Source organism: Etheostoma spectabile, chromosome 20 (genome assembly GCF_008692095.1).
Source record: "Etheostoma spectabile isolate EspeVRDwgs_2016 chromosome 20, UIUC_Espe_1.0, whole genome shotgun sequence".
Lineage (NCBI taxonomy): Eukaryota > Metazoa > Chordata > Actinopteri > Perciformes > Percidae > Etheostoma > Etheostoma spectabile.
In genome coordinates this window covers 12,127,398-12,147,725 of record NC_045752.1, presented here as the reverse complement: position 1 = coordinate 12,147,725, position 20,328 = coordinate 12,127,398, and the positions used below count along the sequence as shown (strand labels likewise).

At 42.1% G+C, this 20,328-nt stretch overlaps 3 protein-coding genes across 4 annotated transcripts in view; 1 reads left to right on the top strand and 2 right to left on the bottom strand.

Annotated features, from left to right (window-relative positions):
- zbtb42 (zinc finger and BTB domain containing 42) overlaps window positions 1–6,456 on the top strand; it is a 7,301-nt gene extending 845 nt beyond the window's left edge. Inside the window, exons 1-2 of one of the 2 annotated variants that reach the window (XM_032500612.1) lie at window positions 177–425; window positions 754–6,456. In XM_032500612.1, coding sequence (XP_032356503.1) covers window positions 422–425; window positions 754–2,357 — 1,608 coding nt within the window. In that variant the 5' untranslated portion in view covers window positions 177–421 and the 3' untranslated portion in view covers window positions 2,358–6,456. Of the gene's footprint in view, window positions 1–176; window positions 426–753 lie in introns of those variants that run through there. The other variant, XM_032500613.1, reaches the window with a different exon arrangement.
- A 4,076-nt stretch (window positions 6,457–10,532) lies between these two features.
- On the bottom strand, window positions 10,533–15,319 carry siva1 (SIVA1, apoptosis-inducing factor). Its single transcript, XM_032500786.1, has 4 exons — window positions 15,070–15,319; window positions 14,591–14,779; window positions 11,924–12,077; window positions 10,533–10,763 (listed from the first exon to the last, which is right to left on the bottom strand). The coding sequence occupies exons 1-4, from the start codon at window positions 15,188–15,190 to the stop codon at window positions 10,715–10,717; spliced, it is 513 nt and encodes a 170-aa protein (XP_032356677.1). The 5' UTR covers window positions 15,191–15,319; the 3' UTR covers window positions 10,533–10,714.
- Window positions 15,320–15,666: 347 nt separating this feature from the next.
- adss1 (adenylosuccinate synthase 1) lies at window positions 15,667–20,001 on the bottom strand. Its single transcript, XM_032500784.1, has 13 exons — window positions 19,730–20,001; window positions 18,627–18,729; window positions 18,472–18,534; window positions 18,325–18,375; window positions 18,164–18,230; window positions 17,912–18,019; window positions 17,749–17,830; window positions 17,539–17,665; window positions 17,279–17,433; window positions 16,600–16,724; window positions 16,320–16,417; window positions 16,064–16,213; window positions 15,667–15,810 (listed from the first exon to the last, which is right to left on the bottom strand). Exons 1-13 carry the CDS (start codon window positions 19,916–19,918, stop codon window positions 15,758–15,760), a joined length of 1,371 nt encoding a protein of 456 aa, XP_032356675.1. The 5' UTR covers window positions 19,919–20,001; the 3' UTR covers window positions 15,667–15,757.
- Window positions 20,002–20,328: the final 327 nt, after the last annotated feature.

Sequence of the window (20,328 nt, the reverse complement as noted above, 5' to 3'; positions counted from 1 at the left end):
GTGTGTGTGTGTGTGTGTGTGTGTGTGTGTGTGTGTGTGTGTGTGTGTGTAGGTTAGACCGCCTAGCACAGAGTTAACATATGGCATAAAGAGGAGCACAGCTGGAGGTAGCGTTTCCATTGCGGTGATGTCAGAGCAGCTGACTCCACAGCTTGCAGTGTAATTAGCAAACAGAGCACCAGTTTACTCACTCTGCACTGGTCTTGTTTTTTTCACGTTAGCCTCCTTCCCCCGATGGACGAGTGCTATCATTCCCAGTCCCGCCTGCTTATTCTGTAAACACCGCTGTTTTCGCGTGCGATTGGGAACGCGCCTGTGCGTCGCTTATCGCAAATTTGGGAAGCTCAAGAAGTAGGCTGACTTAAACAAACCCGGAATACTTCGGATCATTTGGAGAGTGGATCCGTTTACACCGTAATACATGGGTGGGTGAGCGCAGCGTAGCGTATCCTGCACCACTGGAAAGAATGTGGGATTTATGTTCTCAAGTTGGATAAAGTTATTGCTGTAGACCTTTTAGGGGAATTCATTCTTTCTGAATAAAGATTTGTATTTGGACATTATTTCACGAGCTTGTTTTTTTTTATTGTCTTGCTGCCTATATGTTTTCTCATACTTTTAAATTATTTGGCACATTGTCTCTGCTTTTGGTTACTTTGTGTCGGCCTCTGATATGCGACGGCAGGTCCGCTTTGCCCTCTAAATGGCTTCATTTCGTTTATCCAGTATCCTGTTTTTCCTGTTTTTCGTCAGGTTATGAAGGAAGAATGGAGTTCCCAGACCATAGCCGCCAGTTGCTGCAGTGTCTGAGTCAGCAGCGTCATCAAGGTTTCCTCTGTGACTGCACTGTTCTTGTCGGGGAGGCTCGATTCAAAGCGCACAGAGCCGTGCTGGCCTCCTGCAGCATGTACTTCCATCTCTTCTACAGGGACCAGCTGGACAAAAGGGACGTTGTGCATCTCAACAGTGACATTGTGACAGCCCCGGCTTTCAGTCTGCTCCTTGAATTTATGTATGAGGGGAAGTTGGAATTCAGCTCTCTCCCGGTGGAGGATGTCCTGGCAGCAGCCAGTTACCTCCACATGTATGATATAGTGAAAGTGTGTAAAGGCAAGCTTAAAGATAAGGAACTCTCCTCTCTGGATGAAAAGATAAGTGAGGGTTTGGGACTCGGCGGTCTGGATAGGGAAAATTCCTTCGAAGACGAGCTGCACAGTAAGCAGCTCATCCGGCGACACACACAGTCTCTGGGGCTTCACAGAGCCCCCCCGGCAGACGAGTTTGACATGGACAACAGCGAAGTCAGGCTGGCTGTCACAGATTGTGATAGGTCTGCATGGAGCAGGCAGAAGGCAAACGGTCACTCTGGCAGGTCCCCGGACCTTGTAGGTGTCAATTATTTGTCAGCAGAGGCCGAGCCCTGTGTCCAAACAGCTGGAAAAACAAAAGCTGATGTCAGTAGTTCCACCGTATCGCTGTCCCAGAGGTCCCGGGCTTCAGATGACATGGACTGTGCACTGGATTTGTCTTTCAAGCCTCTGTCTAGCAGAGATCCCTTACACCCCTCCTACGTCTCGGGACAGCTGGCCCTCGACAGCCAGCAGCAGGGCACTGAGCCACTTGTTAAAGACGAACACGACTTGCTGTCAGAGCAGGAGGACAGTGAGCCGATGAGCCCTGAGAGCCAGCGCTTTGGGAATAGTGCCAGGAGCTCAGTGGTGACAGGGTTCGCTGCCCTCTTCCCAGGCAACAACGGCTCCACAGCCGCCCTGCTCTCCCAGGAGGAGGACCTGATGGACGAGGAGGGGGAGGCCTGCAGAGGGAGGGAGGGCGCCCCAGGCAGGGAGGTAGAGGAGAGGAGGGGTAGGCTGCTGGGGGACAGCGAGGAGGAGGAGGAGGACGACTTGGCCTCTTCAGACATCTCCACCTCCAGCGGGGTGCTCCTGCCCCCGGGGCAACAGGTGTGCGTGTGCCCCCTCTGCAGTAAAGTCTTCCCCAGCCCCCATGTGCTGCAACTGCACCTCAGCTCACACTTCCGTGAGAAGGACGGCGCTCGCTCCAAGTTGTCCCCCGACGGCTCGGTCCCCACCTGCATACAGTGCAACAAGACCTTCTCTTGCATGTACACCCTCAAGCGTCACGAGCGCACACACTCTGGCGAAAAGCCATACACCTGCGGCCAGTGTGGCAAGAGCTTCCAGTACTCTCATAACTTGAGTCGGCACGCTGTAGTTCACACACGCGAGAAGCCTCACGCTTGTAAGTGGTGTGAACGGCGCTTCACCCAGTCTGGGGACCTCTACCGCCACATCAGGAAGTTTCACTGTGGCCTTGTCAAGACTCTTGCCATTGGATAAAACACTTCTCACCAGTGCCACGACACAAGACCGAATGTCGTTTCATACACTGAAAACTACTACTGAACACTTTCCCCCATTAGTACACGCATCACATGTTGGCAGTTTGTTGGAGATGTTTTTTGGATTCTACCCCATGTGGCATTTCTCAAGTTAAAGATGTAGCAATGTTAAAACTGGAGCTGTTTTCTGTGTCACAAGCATACATGATGGTCAGACGCAGACAGTTGAAGGTGCACAGGCTGTTAGTATAAACATGGGTGCTGTGAAACCCACGCTGGATCTGTGTGGACGAAGGTGAACAAATCAGATGATGCACTTGTTTGTTTCTCTTTTGTTTGTCAATCTTTTGAGTTAATTTAAGGAGTACATTTGCTGAAATATATCCCATGTTCACACCCTATGGGCAAATGGATGCTAGCTAATGCTAACACATGTTAATACAATCGTCAGAGTGAGTGAGACTTTTATTTGTGCACATGGGAGATCAGAACCGTCCGCAAGTAGCAATATATGATTTTTAACTCTTACATTATTATTATTATTATTATTATTATTATTATTATAATTATTATTTATTTTTTGGGATTTGTTTAGTCCTTAACAAGCAAACTACTATAAGGCAGCAAAACTAATGAAGTTTGACTACTGGAAGTATAACTATTGTTTTTGATGGAAATAGAATTTTTGTTTGGTTGAAATGAAGTTGGTTAGTTTTATGTTGTTTATAACAAGAGGCAAGCAGACCATCATATCACCATATTTCCTTTCTCTTTTTTTTTCCTTAGGGTGAGATACCAGCTGTTTAGTTGCTAATGTATGTGAGCATATATCGCTGGAACGGCCTTCTAATTTGCTACTTAAAATAAGTTGTATAATCAGAGGAAGGATGGAGAGTACTTAAAAGCTAATGCCTGTAACACTGGTGCCTACTAAAATGCTTATCACTTCACCTAGTGTACTTACTTCTACAAGAATGAGATAAATCACTTTGCCTTCTTGTAAAGTTCTGTGAGTTTTCAGGCCTTTAAAAAAATATAATCTGGAGTACACGCCCCATACCAGGTGGTAACAAAGGTAATTGTCTACTCTGGAATGCCAATTGATCCATGAGCGACCTTAGTTAAGCCATTTACAAGAATGGAATAAAAATGCGTAAATCAAGCTCTTGCCGATTAAATAGTCATTGACTTGTTTTGTTAAAAGAAAAATGGTTGCAAGGAAATTACCTTGTTATTTCCTGGTATGGCGTACAGGGTACACTGACATGGTGTTAAGGGCAAACCCCTTAGCAGGCAGACAGGGAGGGGGGGAGACAGGTGGCTATTCAGTACTTTGTTTGTGTCATCAAAGCTGTGCTCCAAGTGCCATTCAGCTGAATCTACTGACTTTTTGTTCTGTAAATTAACCTTTTCACATCCTAATATCTTCTCACTGTACGTGTGTACATTACTACTGACGGAGCTGGAGCCTTTAGAGATGCTTCTTCTTGAAAGAATCTTTGGGCAGGAAATGGATTTCTTCCCTCTGTTCACATAGATGCTATCTGGATTCTTAACAGGGGGCGTATTTGTCTAATCTGTCCTGAGAAGACTTGACCAGAATTTATTTATTAGTTTGACTTGGTTCAGGGTTAACTGTAGGTGTACTTCTTATTTCTGAAAGCTTGAAAGACGCCACGTTTTGCCTAGCGATCTTGGTACTTATTAACTGGTATTAGGGCTGTCTGTCCATTTTCTTTGTGCAAATCAAGATAATGTAATGGTATTTCAATATACCGTGTAGAAATCTCTGCGGAGTGTTCGAGATTTGTCACATGGAACATAGAGAAGCACTTGTTTAAAGCATGCATATAGTTTCAACACTATTGTCTAGGCTGCTATTTCTTACTATATGTATATTTAATGTAAATATATATTCTATTTATCAAACTGTTTTTGTTTTTCCGTGTTACATGTGTAAGGTGAAGAGAGTCAGGTGTCTTATCAAGACTGCAGTCTCTTAAATTGTCACGTCTTCCCTAAGGAGTTTGGTTCCTTCTCCGTAGTCAAGAATTGATAAGACTCCAAATCAGAACAGTTAATACGCTAGTGCCGCTCTGACTGCTGTTCTGCCACAGGAAACAGTTGTTCACAAGCACAGCCCCACTGATACGGCATTGGCTACCTATAGAGGGGAGACAATACAGGCATTGTCCCCCCCCCATCACCACCACCACCAAATCCCAGGTAATTCTTAAGGGATCATTGTGTATCTCTGTGCTAGCTGTGGGGAGAAAAGGCAGCGCAAGTCTCTCTTTGCACTTTTCTGTATTGAATGGAGCCATTGGAATGTGAGAAATGTATTTAGCAAACGGAGACCAAGGACACTGTAAACAGGTGTATTGTGTTGGAGGCATCAAAAGAACAGCTCCCCCCCCATCCCAGCATGCAGTAGATAAATGCTTCATTGTTGTTCCTCTACATGGAGGAGTTACCACAGTGATTTGATTGCACAACCATCAGGATAATATCAGAATTATCAGAGAATTGCTTTCCAAGTGCTAGATTTAAAAAGGCTAAAAATACGTCTGACAATACATGTCAAATGTAAGCGCTGACTACCTATCCATTTCAGCATAGCACACCCTAAGGTGTTTTTTTTGTTTTTGTTTTTTTTAATGTTAATCATCAAGGCGTCTTTCAGGACACATGATAAATTCACATTTGATTTCTCAGTATTTGCAACGGTTGGTCAACATTTCTAAAGAAGCCCAAGTCGAGAACGAGTCAAAAGCATTTCTCTGAGAATTACCGCAATCTGTTTTCATTCTACTCCCCGACCTGCAGTCAGCGATGGGGCTTGAATGAACAAGGCTTGTGTGTTACTTTACAAGAAATGTGATCTGGCTGTTGCACTAACACTCGTGCCGTTCGCATACCCTGAGAGTTTAATCACTTCAGTAAGAACAATAAATGTCAGATACATAGCTGTTGTGTAGTGTTAATAATGTCTATTTCAATCAGAACACAGGAATGTAGATTTTGTCACTGTTTGATTTTTAAAGGAACATTTCTTATATGGTGCAAATGAAATAGCTTGATTCTTTAATGTACATGTGTACAGAGGTAGAAAAACTAACGATATGTGAAGAATTTCTTTTCTTTTTATTGTTTACCATCTTTATTTATACCTCCAGAATGATCACCAAATGTGCCTTGTAGACACGAGTAGGTGTTGCATCTGGAGAAGCCCTTTTTCTATATTGTACATTTTTGCCCTTGTCTGCGGCGGTAAACTTCATATCACAGCAACAAAAACCCATTGGAAGTGGTGTTCCTGTTTTTCTATCATGTCAAAAATCTGAGTAAAAAAAATTTCAAGTCCATTTATTCTTTGCTGCTTTGCAAGAGATTACATTTGAGATTTATTTTACCATTCTTGTGAATAAATCTGTATGTGTTGAACTGAAGACATGCATTTTTGTGATTTGGCTTTTAATAGCCAATACTACTGGGAACTAACAGTCTGTTTATTTTGTTTATGTCACTGTTGAATGTGAAACACTTGAGATTTTGACTGTTGACTTCTATGGAAACGGCGCTACTCTTGATCGAGGGCTATGTTTGCCGAACTCATGCTGTATGTATGTAGTCTAAAAAAATTACTTTACCAATACTGGAATTTTGTCCACTGCAGGTTACAACTGTGAAATTGCGTATAATCATGAGAAATATTTATTATGACATTTGCTTCTTGTGCAACGTTTGACCGTCTGTTTTAATTTGGTAAAGAAAAAAAAGCTTCTAAATGTCAAACAAAAGTCTTTTTCATAGAATTTGTAGAAGTGCCATTAGAATTTAATATAATTTTTTAATAAAGGTATATTTTATAGTAATCAATTGCTTCAGTGTTAGTGGTGTAGAGATTAGAGGACAATCTTTATGCAGAATTGACATTGGTTAGATACTGAGGCAATTTACTCTTGATCTATAACTGTATGTGCATTTTCTTTGTTTGCGCTTTTGGAGTGTGCTTGTGTGCGTGTGCTGTGGAAATGTGACAATCTTGATTTAGATCTTTCTTAAGATTATGCATAGAATTAAATGGAACAACTTTCTCTCTTTGTGTGGATTTTTATTTATTTTCTAATCACCAATTTGCCAGTTTGCACTCAAACTAGTTTTCACACCAGTCCATGTATCAATTTCAGACGAAATACTTTAAGCAGAGGATGAGCTTTGAATTTAATAAGTAAAGTCAAAGTAGACTCATTCACTAACAATGACACGCAGCAGCAACAATGGGCCAGATAGTTTGTGTGTGTGTGTGGGCAGCACTGCAATGTGTACAGAGACAACAGAAAGTGATAATACGGCTGGTCTTACTGGTCCTATCCCTCTGAAACCATAAACTCAGCTCAAGGACAGAGCAATTTCAAGCTGGGCTCCTATTGTTCCTGACCTGTTGCCAATACTCTCCAAAAGAGATAAACCTGAGATAACAAAGCCAGCTGACTTTGTTCTGTAATTATTACTAAAACTTAACTTGATTATGTCTTCTACACACTCACACACACACATCTAATTGTAAGTAAACAAACCTCCCAAATGTGTCTACTTGAGGGATGCCCCCTCATGCCCATTCACTGGACATTTTCAATGGCGAGAACTTTTAATTATTTCCCCGCTGCACCATGAAAGAAATCCAGCTGCTCTGCTACGTGATCCCAACGGGGATGTGCTCGGGTTCCCACCACCCTCCCCCCAATCCCAGCTCACCCCTTCTGGGAACGCAATATAGACAAGGGCCGCATCCAACTGCCCCTGCCCCCATTTATCCTACCACCACCCCCACAGCCCCCAAAACCACGGCCTCATCCCACCACTCTATTGTGTGCGTGGGTAGTAGCTCAGCCAGGCTATTGTCTGGCCCAGCTCCACAGCACGTACTTTATGCACAAACAGACGACACAGCGGCGCTAGCCAGGCAGCTCCAACATAAAGAAAACAATGTCCTCCCAAGATCATTCATAAACACCCAGAACAGCCCCAGCCCGCTCACAGTAAATAAGGGCCCTCTGCAATGCTGTGGCCACCTCGCACTGTAAACATCCACAGCAGCAGGCCTCAGAGCACTCACTGGCACCAACAGCTCACATCTGCCTAACGGGATCCAGGGCTTAGACTGCATGGTGTGTGTGCTTTTCTTATGGATCCAAACCTTCACATGGAAAGTAGGGGCCATGTGATAGGGCTTAGCTGCAGGGTGACGAGCTGCGATATGTGCAGTGTAACTCGATGGTGTAATAAAACATTCCACTCAGAGGCTCAAAGCCTGGCTCATTTGGCCGTGAGTGGTTTTGTGTGTGTGTGTGTGTGTGTGTGTGTGTTTAGAGGTACTTGAGAGAAGTTGAGAGGAAAGTTGTAAGTGTCCACCACCTCAACAAGGCCAGCGGTGGGAGCCCTTGACCTCTGAAGGGACGGACTGCCAGGGACAGCTGGTGTGGCCTCTGTTTATTTATTTATTTCTTAACAAAAGACAGGTGGTCACACTTGAAAAGGGCACACAAACAATCACACATGCACTTGTGTACAGACAATGCGCACACACACACGCACACGCGCACACACACACACACACACGCACACACACACACACACACACACACACACACACACACACACACACACACACACACACACACACACACACACACGCATGGGTAGTTTTCTTTTTCTCTCTCTGTATGAACACACATGCATATGGTTATCATCCACTTAATTTTGAAGGAGCAATTCTTTTGACTTTCAGAAAATCACATTGTGCCCAAGAATAAAGAATAATAATTAAATTCCCAATTAATAATATTAGAGTGGTGTGAAAAAAAAAAAACTCAATATGTGACCATTATTGCAAACTTGTAAGGCTGCATTCACTTTTGAAGCAGTTCTTAATCACAATCTAGAGCTACAATCAATTGCTACAAGTGCATAAATACATATCAACTGGTGCCCTCACACTGGGTTTGCCTTTTTTGGAGTGGCTCGCCCTAACAGTGCCAAGACAGTGTGTCCTTGGTCCACTATACAGCTGTCACTTACTCACACTCGTTGACGCATATTTATAGCAGCAGCATCACTGGGCTTGACACTTGCCACACTCAGACCACAGCTGGTCCCCACAAGAATGGGTGAAAGACAAAGCCACGTGCTCCCGCTGGCCGACTGCAGTTGGTCCTGTCTGGAGCGCCGTGGGTGATTATGTGGCCCCCTTCTCCTCACAGACACCCAGCCCATACATGCACCAGGGAGAAGATGAGGACCATTTGTGGGAGGGCAGAGGGAAGCACACCGTGACCTTTTACATTTTTTCTCTCTTTGAATGTCACGGATGGGGATGTGCTGAAAACCTTGACAACTGTGCTTTTTTGTTTTGAAGGTACGTAAACACATCATTATGGAATTAACAGAGAGCAGGGAGGGGAACCTGAAGATCAGCATTCTTCCCTCAAATAAGTTAACAATGAATATGGTAAATGTTTTGGATGACAGATGGGTGAATCATGTCTAAACCCCTTCTGTAATGTTCTGTATCTGAAGTCCAAGTGAATTATTATTATTTTTTTTACTACTTATTTTTCAGATTTGGGAGACATACAAGACAGGGAATACCTGTCTCACCAATACTCTTTTCTTTTAATATTGAGACAATAGCCAAGATTAAACTGAGTGAATGGTGAAGGAATTACAAGACTGTGTTCTTTGCAGACACCATTTTCTCTGCTGGCACGATTTACGTTGCTCCCCTTTCTTCTAGATACAGGGGTACTAAAGGGAGGTCCCATGCAATAATGCATCACAGGAAATTGGCTGAAACAACTAGATAATGAAGTGACTTTCTGATGGTCGACAAAGGGCTTTGAAACATTTTTACTGGGCTGGTGAGACAAACTCATCTCCCGGTTCAAACAGGACCAGAGGGATGCTCACTCTGACTCTGGAGGAGAGAATAGAAGAGACTAGGTGGTCAGTTCTCAGTGGAACCGTAACCATTTGTCCACGCACAAAATGTTTGACAGACTTACAAAACAATACATTTAAAGTGAGTTTAAAAGTGCATGTCTTAGCTCTACCTCGAAGTTATCGGCTGCACATCTTAGAATTCTGAATTAAGTCAGAAACAGTAAATCATTTCAAACCTTCAATAGTAATTTCAAAATATAAGTATAATACACGTGTTGGAAATGCTGTGGGTTACTTGTTGATTTCATTATAAAAAAGGCCCAAACCACATCCTCTAGCTTTAGAATAATAGACATCTACCTAGATTTTCATGATTTTTTTATCTTCAAAGCAAAAAGTCTTCTGTACTAGTGTTTAATGTCCACTTGTGAGTTCCTTAAAGATTTATCATGAAATGTGCAGACAACTTGACGCCTCACCCGCCAGCAGCTGTCTGTTCATTCAGCCAGAAATCAAGCGGTGCCCTCGAACACCAACTGCAGAGCTCCCCAAAGACCGGAGCCACAACTGGCCTGCTGAGCACTGGATGTGACTCAACAGCTCATAGGCTCACTTGCCGTAAGCTCCAGGAAATGCACTCATCCAATCAAACATCTTTAACACAATGTCATGCGATTGATTTCTATAAAAGCAGTGTTCAGGACATCTGCCACCAAGAACAAGTAATCACAGTGTACAATACCTGACCCTGACAGCAGTCATCAGTGCTGGAGCCAACACAAAGTGATGACTGCCCCTCAAGGTCACATCCAGAAGGGATAATTGTGGCCAAACAGAAACCCTGCTACAGTTCAACCTCTGGGTCTTTTTTAATAAATACATGTGATAGCAGATTCTCAAGGTCAGTTGTGACATGCTGAATTGGAATATAATTTATTGCCAGGCAAAACTTTCACATTTAACCAGATTGGTGAAAGTATGCTTCTTTAGCGGGGCAATAACTGTGTTCATCCAGCGAGGAAGCAGGGTTTATGCATTACCCTGAACATGTCCCAGTCTGAAAACGACTCATCCCTCAGCTGATTCCTTGAAGTGTGCTGCCACCTGCTGATGTCGGTTGGTTGGGTAACTTCAAGCTAATTGGCTGATACCCCCCCCCTTTAAACATCCAATTTTGTTACCTGCATTAATCAACAATTACCTTACTGTGCCCCTACAGATCACAACATTCAACTGTATACAAAATTGTTTAAGTTTATTTCAGTCACTTTTGGAATGCAATACATATATACAAGAAAACATTTGGATTACATAAAAGAAAGAAATCATAGGTATAAAATGCATTCTTAGGAATATCATGTGAGGCAACTACATATGTTAGAGGATAAACTCCTGATCACTCCGTTGGTCACTTTACGTCGAGCAACTGCAGCACAGTACTTCATCATATTGTCCGCTGTAACTGTGGATTAAAGAGAAAACATTACATTTATTTAGCAAATACTTCTCAAAAACATCTTTCTCACCATACTAATGAAATTGTGAGCAGTTTGAGTTTCAGTGTCTTGTTTAAACATGAAGTGGAAAGGATATTGAACCAATTCTTAATAAGGCTGCATTCACATTCCCAAGAATTCACATTCACCGATGGTTAGTCTGAATGAAGCCTAATGACTGACCTGCTCCATCACCTTAGCTGCAGCCACAAAATGTGATGTTTAAAGCAAGGCAAACGATTTCAAAAGGAACACACATGCTGCACCAATAACTAAACTGACCGGAACCCAACAAGGTTCCGGGTTGAGTGTGGTCATGGTTTTCCCATAACAGGTTAGAAAGAGCTTGCACCCCAAATCTGATAAGCATGTCTTTAACAAAAGAAAAGGGGATTTTTCAAGTGACACCTGATGAACCACACAATGTCCGAGTTTAAAAGGGATCTAAGGATACTTTACAAAGACTAGAAAAGAAAAAACATGCAGCTGAATTTTAGATAGGGATGCACTGAAAAGTCATTAAGACCAATATGTTCCTGCCTTCATTAGCTGATAGATATTGCATTTTAATGACACAACAACACAAATGCAAGTCTGGAAGAGAAAGCTTTGCCGACATGCCTAGTTTTTAAAATATAAATGACTAATATGACAGTTTTATCCAGGGCTTGAAGATTAATCAAAAAAAAATAAAAATGTATTGACATCGAAATTCTGAAGCTGCTAAACGTACATGACAGCCGCATGGAAAGCATAATGGAGGATAACTCAAACACCAAGTCAGAGTCAACTGAGCAACTTATGCCCAAAAAACCCTGCAGTGTTGTTGTCTGGAAACATTTGGGCTTCAGAAAAAATAATTTAGAATGTTATTAATTATCGTTTAATTTATCGTTATCAAGGTAGAATGTGCAATTAAATCGTGATTTGGATTTTAGGTCATATCGTGTTGCCCTAGTTATAGCTTTAAAAAAAAAAAAATTACAAAATGCCACTGTCACAATTAGCCAATAACACTAACGTAGTGTACAATGTGTCCGCTGTATTGTATAGTGTACAAAGGCACAATGTCTTTGCCTTAGTATGTGAGTGAACTAATAGAAAAGGAAATCAAATTTGGACTTACTCTACGATGGTGCAGACAGAGCAGCAGAGGCTGGAGCAGCTGGAGCACTGCCGAGTACAGGAGGAACAGGCTAGACGGTCACATTGGGAGCATAGTGTCCTGGACCCCTGGCTCTTCTGACACACACAGCAGCCTGTAGGAGCCCCTGGTGCACCTAGATAAAAGCACACATCCATACAGCACACCAGGTGAGTATTTGGCTTAAAAAAAAAAGTAACCAAACCGAGCATCCAAATGTGTGACAACCCTGACACCTGCTGGTGAAACATATGAACTGAACTAATCATCCGCTTTTGGCCTTTGAGTATAGTGACCTCTTGTACTCTAAAAGACAAAAAAAGATCCTGTAATTGCAGTTGAGAAGTGATCCCTCTTCGCTCCAGTTCTGATAAACAAACTGTGTGTGTGTGCTTTGCGGCCCTCAGTACCCAATGATTGTGCGTCAGAGCCTTATTACCGAGTAAAATAGGGAAATCTGACCACATGAAATTCAGCATGTATTTAGGTGGTCATTAAAGGGTAACTATAGTTTTTTTTAAATCAACCTTATTATCCTATGTTTGTGTCTAAGTGACTAAGGGGAATAATCTTTGAAAGTGGTCCAGTATTAAGTCGGCAGTGAAACAAGCTACAATGTATATTAATGGGCAATTGTCCAACATGTGTTTACATTCACAAAAGTGCTTTGTTTTGTAACAAACAGGCTCAGATCAATAAGTATCTGACAACATTATGGAAACAATTTCTAAGGAGGCCCATGAAATTACATTTGCTAATCCCACCAGACTCCATGTAAATAAACAGTAATTATAGCATCGTAAAATACACTTAAAGTCGACCGAAACAAAATAAAACTATGACAAGACGTTTTGGGTCCATCACAACTGTAGCTTTGGTTGAAATAAACAGTTTATTGATTTACATGTGAAAATGTTGGCTTTACATACGCTTTTTTTTTTTTGGGAATAGAGTCTGGTGGGTTTAGTTCTAGCAACCTTAGAGCCGTTTCTGGTTAAAACAGAAATGTCTCAAAGAGGTTTTAAAGGTCTCTCTGAAGGAATACTTTTTGTAATGTCATCAGTCACTTAGAATGTAAATCTGACTTTCGGTGGCAAAATGAGCACTTTTGTGAAGGTAAATACAAGCTGGACAATTGCCCTATTAAATTACATTATAGCTTGTTTTGCCACTGCACCAAGCTTGCTTAATACTGGACTGAGATTGTTGTTTCCATGAGTCACAGACACAAAAACATAGGAAAATAGGTACAGGTTGAAATTGTTTAAGATTTGATCAAATGTGAACCTATCTTTAGTGAGTGCTTCAGGTACTCTAAAGGATCCACATTTATAGACCTTTTTGACAGGAGACATGTTGACCTGTCATAGTAGGAAAAGCACAGCTGAAATTGATAACCTTAACGATGGCTCAAGCTATTGCAGTGCATCGGCATGCACAATACTAGGGCCTCTCCAAAGTGGAATGCAGCCATCGTAAAATGGTTTTTAATACACCTGTGCTTTTCCTACTATGACATGTCTGCCCTATTGATTGCCTTTAGTATGCTTTGGAGGACCATGGTACTGCTTTGCCTACATCACTAGATGTCACTGTTCTTACATCATTTTAGACTATTTTCGTGTCAATCCCACCAATGTTATATTTCAATGACTACTGTCTGCCCTGTCATAGACTGTGGATCTTGTCCAAATGGATTTTGCACATTACCATATAACATTACACTACCATGACCCGCTCTGCAAAGCAGCCCGATTGGTTGAGGTTAGACATTGACCTCGAGTGGTTATGCGAGGGAGAGCCCATTGGTCAGAGGACAGGACCTGAACAATTCAGGTTCCGGTATGTTGCACAAGCATAGATGTCTGGCCAATCCTAGCGCTTGGTTGCTATGCAGGGCAGATCTTACAAAGAAAGCCAGTGGGATTAATAATAACTTTTTACAGTGGGGTACCTATTTGAATACGTTTGTACAGTGAACTCATTGTCATGTTCAAGAAAACAGTTTGAGATGATTTAAGCTTTCTAACACATTATCTTGCTGGAAGTAGCTATTAGAAGATGCACTGTGGTCATAAACGGATGGATATGGTCACTAATAATACTCAGGTAGGCTGTGGTGTTTAAACAATGCTCAATTGGCAGAAAGGGGCCTAAAACGAAAACATCCCGCCCACACATGACCCAGCAGCCTGAACCGTTAATACAAGGCGGGATGGATCCATGCTTTCATAGTTACACCAAAGTCTGACCCTACCATCTTCAAGTTCAAAGTACCTTAAGTCACCCTTCTACCCCGTTCTAATGCTTGGTTGGAACTTCCAACAGGTCATCCTGATCATGTCTACATGCCTTAAAAGGCATTGAGTTGCTGCCACGTGATTGGCTGTTTAGATATTTGCTTTAATGGGCAGCTTGACAGGTGTACCAAATAATTTCCCTCTATACTATTCTTGAAATAGATGGATGAATGCTTGGCTGGCTACAGTGATTGCTGAAGAGGCCACATGCATCCTTTTATTTGACACATCAGAAAAGATTTGTCATGCTGTCTTGCCATTCCAGAGTTTGACAACATATATTTTTCTCAAAATATATCTATAGTGTAACTTACGTCATCCTTTCACCTGCCTATCAGTTCAGGCTCACCTTGTGTAGCGTCTGCTCTTGTCAATCTTCCATCATTTCCAATCAGTGTCTGTCCTCTCAGCAGTGTCTGGCTGCATGCAGGTGTCTCAGAAAGTCCAATGGGCCGCGGGTCGGTGCATGTCTCCTCTCCAGACCATATTTTACCCACCACAGACTTCGCACCACTGAAGAGCAAGTTCTTTGTCTTTGCTGTAAGAAACAAATTACGTTGGTTGTTTAACGGTATGGCGACTAAACCAAGAAGTCTTACCGTAAGTCTTTTTTTAATGCCAAAAGGCCCTACTAATAGGCCATACACTAAAGGTAATACACTAAGTATAGTAAAGTACTAATCTTTATAGGCACATTAAACAAATGCACCAAAAAGTGACCACAGCACCCGTGTTATGGTTGTATCAGAGTGGGTTGTAGCCAACGACTGCAACGCAAGCAAACACAACTAACGTTAGCAAAAGTTAGCATTAGCGTAGCCTACTTACCGTAGATTTCTTGCCTGTATTTGTTGCCAAACACACCATAATTATTCAGCTCCTGTTGTCCAACATGTATTTTGTATTGGGAAGAGAAGGTTTCCGGAAAAGGACAAGCGCGTTTCGTCATTTTCTCAGATAAAAAGTCCCGCTGTGGTCCTACGGATTTCACACTTGTTTGTTGCGGGAAAATTGCAATGGAGACAGCAAGGGGCCAATCACACACATCCTTTATTGTCACATGAAAGCTCAGAGCCTATCCGACAACTGCTCTGCTGTCACGTGATGTTTGGTTCTAAATTGACCACCGTGCTGCCTTCACGGGCTGCCGCACATTCTGTATATCCTGGCTTAAATAAAGAAGAATAAATAGCTGAAAATCGGTGTCTATACACACAACTCTAACAGTGTGTGGTTTACGGTTTTATATTAACAGATATTTTTTCCAATGGATCTATTAACATTTATTTGAAAGCATTTGTGCTGGTTTAATTTAGGATACAGCTATAGATTAACTTACCTAATAAATCAATCAAATAATTGTAATAAAATAGAATAAGAATATTCGACTGCAACAAAACAACCATAGCCAACACTGCTTAAAGGTGTTTATTAACTAATGAGGAGAAAATCATTTTAGATGATGAAAAGATGCCACATCGTCAATGCTTCCATCAAGAAGGGATGAGGTTTCCCTTTAGAACATCTGGATCATGCACTCTCTGGATTTTCCAACGCCAACCCATTTGACTAAAGAGAGACAAAAAAAGAGAGAGAAAGATTAAAAAAGTTGCTAAAACTTTAGAAGTAATATCTATCCATATGGGTAAAAGGTTATTTTTTAATACACCGTGCCACCTGATGGGATGTATGCAGTTTCTGCATTACTATTTATATTGATTTGGAGGCCTTTAGGGAACATTCTTTTGAATTCTTTTGTATTCATTTGTGTGCTCTGCAAAGTAAAATTCAGATTTGTAAGTTTATTTTGTGTCAAACATACTGGGAACACCAATGTGGTTCTCAATGAAGCGGATGTAGTTTTGCGCCTTGGCTGGGAGGTCGTTCCACTTCCTGGCTGCAGACGTGTCCGTCTTCCAACCAGGGAAGGTCTCATACTCAACCTCCACTTTGTGCAAAACGTCCATGTTTGCTATGGATTCAAAAAAAAATATACCAATCTTAACTAAACGTTATCTGTCATCAAAGAAAGCAGATGAGTTTGTGGGTCTTATGGCTTTTTGTTGTTATTGCATTACCTGGGAAATGGGGAATTCTTTTTCCGTTGAGTTTGTAGGCGACGCCAACTTTAATTTCATCCAGCACATCCAGAATGTCCAGTTTTGTCAAAGCAATGCTGTTGGACAGTAAATATGCATAGGGTTTAACATGTGCTGTTTATCATCATTATGATGTGATTTATGATTATATTACGGTGGAGGAAAAAAAAGAATGCTTTAAGGGTAAATGTGCTTAAATATTCAAATATAACAACCATAAAACACCTGGTGATTTGCTTAAACTGTTCTAGCCACTCACGCAGTGAAGCCATTAATCATATGAGCGTATCTGATAATGACAAGATCCAACCAGCCGCAACGCCGCTTTCTTCCTGTGGTTACACCCACCTCATGACCCCTGGTCTGCAGCAGCTCTCCTACTGCCTGTGGTAAACAGTGGGGAAAAACAGCCCTACATGTTACTTTATTATTCAGGAACTTAAATTCTACAGACACCTATAAATATGCAATCACTGCACTAGTTATAAACACAGCTGAATACAATAAAACATTACGTGGGCTGGGGAGATTGACTTTTAACATCTTGACCTATGTCCCTATGCTCAGCTCCCGTGACAAGTAATATAACTCTGTCTCACACAGTAAATATATCCTGAACCCGGACCCTGGTCCTAAATTTATCCCTGTGTGAATGTGAGACCGGAATAGGAGGTAAGGAGTGTTTGAGTCCGTCTCTCACAAAGTCTGACAGCTGCACTCGACCAGGGAACACCCAGTCCCCCCTCTTCTCCACAGGCCCTGCTGCCTGTGTGCATGATCCCAAACAAACTGTACATGTCACGTTCAACATCAGTGAGTTACATAACACGTCATGTGTCTGTTCTTCATACAATATGAAGGCCAAGACTGCAAAGACGCGACAACGTCTACATGTCCAGTAATCTTAGTATTTTCCTTAAGTAACATCAATCTTTTACATTGAGTTGTTCTGTTGGGAAGGCTCCAATTCCCACTCTGGTAGTGTAGGCCTTTGATACACCAAAGACATCACCAATATTCAACGGGGGGATGCCAAGTCCAGTGCATGCCCCTCCCACAGTGCAGTTTGATGATGTCACAAAAGGATATGTGCCTGAAGAGAAAAATGGAAAGGTCACTATAGCACTGACTCCTTCTCAGATCCATGAACAAAAACACATGCTTTTAAAAAATCTATTTTTATTGCTGCTGACCGTACCAAAGTCTATGTCGAGGAGAGCCGCATTGGCCCCTTCAACCAAGATTTTTTTTGGAGATCCATGAAGAGCTTCATACATGTAATAGACCCCGTCTCTCACCATCGGCCGCAATCTCTCAGCGTATTCCTGTGCCAAACAGGGAAAACAGAAATATATATAGTTTAATGGAGGTTATGACAACAATTCCTCACTGTTTCATTAATACCTACCTTGAGTTTTTTCAGTTGGTCCTCAACATCAACTGTCAAGGCTGGATACATGGATTGAAACTGGTGGACAAGGTTCTTGAATCTGAAAAGAAATCATAAATCATGTCACAACTGCATGTTACAGTATTGGTCTCAGTGTTGGGCATAGTCCCATGATACCTACCTCATAGAGAAGTCCTTAAAGTCTCCCAGGAGGTCACACACACGTAGGCCGGTGCGAGATGCTTTGCTGGAGTATGCAGGTCCAATGCCCTTCTTGGTTGTTCCAATGCTGTTATGATGAAACAAAAGCCAAAGTAAGTGATGTAAAAAAAATGAATGGAATTAAAGTAGATGAATGTGTTCTGACTGTAATATACTGTGGCATAGCATCTTTTGGCAAAATGTTGGCAGGGCTGTCCTCCCCTATCCTTACTTCTTTCCTTCTTGTGCTTGTCTCTCAGTTTCCTGTAAGCCATCGACAACCTGGTGGAAATCAAACACTGCGGAGGGAAAGCAAACAAGGCCTCGCACGCTTAGGCTGTACTTATTTTAATGAAGTAAACCTCTGTAAACAATTGATTATACTGTACATACCAAGGTGAGCTCTGTCTGAGACAATTAGTCTCTTCTCCCAGCCTTTCAGACCTGGTTAGAAAATACATATTACATCTAGCGTGAGTAGACACTAATGTTAATTTACACTAGTGCATTAAGTGTGGAGTTCATTATTTTTTTAAATACCTTTCTTTTCATTTTTATCGCCTTCTTCAAACAGGCCGGGTAGATGTATAACCACTCCATTGCCTACAAGAGCAAGGAAGAGGAATATGTAGACTCAACTGCACTAATATTTTTCATCATGTTGTCTCAATAAAGCTGAATATTAAAGCCAATACCGATGAGTGATATGCTTTTGGAGTTGATGATTCCACTGGGGAGAAGGTGAAAGTCGTACTCCTTGCCGTCCACTACCACTGTGTGGCCTGCATTGTTGCCCCCCTATCAATCAAAGCAGGGTTCATATTGTGATATGCTAAGTTTATACTGTCAATGTTTTGCTGACGATATAATCAAATACAGTATGACCTTAACATTCAAGACCGCCACAAAAGATTCAGCCACATACACGTCTCATCTTACTTTTGTAAGACTATGATAAGCCACCCTTTTCCCAATTCACAGAGCTTTACCAGCACCTATTTTAATAGACTTGGCTGGTGCTGGTGGATTCGCCACTCTGTTCCCCCTGGCTAAGTCCTGGCCTTCTCACATATCAAGCCACCCTGAGAATGTGACCTCTCTCTAGTCCGGTGGGTAGGGCCCTCAAGCCTTCAAAACACACACACACACACACACACACACACACACACACACACACACACACACACACACACACACACACACACACACACACACACACACACACACCAACTATTGGCAGGTTTCTCTGCCTCCCAATGCTGGAGTGACCTCTGATTTCTGACCAGAGGGTTGCAGAAACTCATCCGTCTGGAGTTGTTTTTATTATGAATTCAATGCATTCTAAACTCAGTCTCATTGTCATCAGCGGAAGGAGTCAGTCAGAACACTATGTCCAGAGGTGGGTACAAGATTTAAGAGAGAAATCAGGCTTAGAAGTTGTACTTGCACATGCTAAAATGATAAAGACATTTGGCATCTGTGATTTATGGCCACAATTCCCCTATCCCATCATTCAAGTCCACCATTATTAAACTGCAGTACATACTCAAATATTAGTCAAACAGGTTTTCCAGCTAATAATATTGCTCAGCAAAATAAAAATGTCCAGGAAGTCTCCACTTATTGGACTTATTCTGTTAGGTATTCCCCAGATCACAGAAGAACGAGCGTTTTAACGAGCACCTGTTGCGCTTTAACAAACTGCCAGTTAGAGTAGTGACAGATAACGGCATTCAGCACCAATACAAAGACACGCCCCTGTGAATGCTCATCGGAAATCACGGATCAAAACATTTACCTGACATCTGCAGACAACGTCAGCTTCAGTCGCCAACAAATCGACAACTTTTCCTTTGCCCTCGTCTCCCCACTGCGCACCGAGCACCACCGTCGCTTTGTTCCCCGCGTCGTTGCGCGATCGTTTCTGCCCGGTCGCGGCGGGTTGATTCATATTTTTGTGGTCTTTTGCTGACCAGGTGAGCGACATGATGGTGGTGGCTTTAGGCTCTCCCTCTCCAGACTAATCGGTCTCCAAGAGGGGCAATGCCATATCTGTAACTTCATAGCCGATGATGTCAGAGCCAGACGCACAGAAGTGCGTAGCTGTGCTCGGGCGACTTGTCTCCAAGGCTGTTAAAGCAACCAGTCTTTACACAGCACTCACAGGGATGAATGAAGGTAGATCCATCTATTAAAAAGCCCATTGTAACATTTATCGTACGCAGACTGCACAATAGAGCTTTTCTAATTGATTGTTTGCCTCATTACCGCCATCTGTGTAAATAGGTTGATGGTAAAAAAAAAACCCAGTTGAACAGTAAATTCACTTTTATTAAAATATATTTAACATTAAAAGTTACAATCCATTATATTCCGCCCTTATAGTATTCTATTAAA

What these genes read in the sequence shown, in the direction of transcription:
- siva1 (XM_032500786.1), bottom strand. Translation starts at nt 15,190, where the DNA reads ATGACGAAACGCGCTTGTCCTTTTCCGGAAACCTTCTCTTCCCAATAC. An exon ending in AAGAGCAGACGCTACACAAG is followed by an intron (nt 12,078 to 14,590) that starts GTGAGCCTGAAC and finishes GCTTTTATCTAG; the next exon opens with GTGCACCAGGGGCTCCTACA. An exon ending in TCTGTCTGCACCATCGTAGA is followed by an intron (nt 10,764 to 11,923) that starts GTAAGTCCAAAT and finishes TTTAATCCACAG; the next exon opens with TTACAGCGGACAATATGATG.
- adss1 (XM_032500784.1), bottom strand. Translation starts at nt 19,918, where the DNA reads ATGTCGCTCACCTGGTCAGCAAAAGACCACAAAAATATGAATCAACCC. An exon ending in CAAAAGCATATCACTCATCG is followed by an intron (nt 18,535 to 18,626) that starts GTATTGGCTTTA and finishes TTGCTCTTGTAG; the next exon opens with GCAATGGAGTGGTTATACAT. An exon ending in AAGAATTCCCCATTTCCCAG is followed by an intron (nt 16,214 to 16,319) that starts GTAATGCAATAA and finishes TTGAATCCATAG; the next exon opens with CAAACATGGACGTTTTGCAC.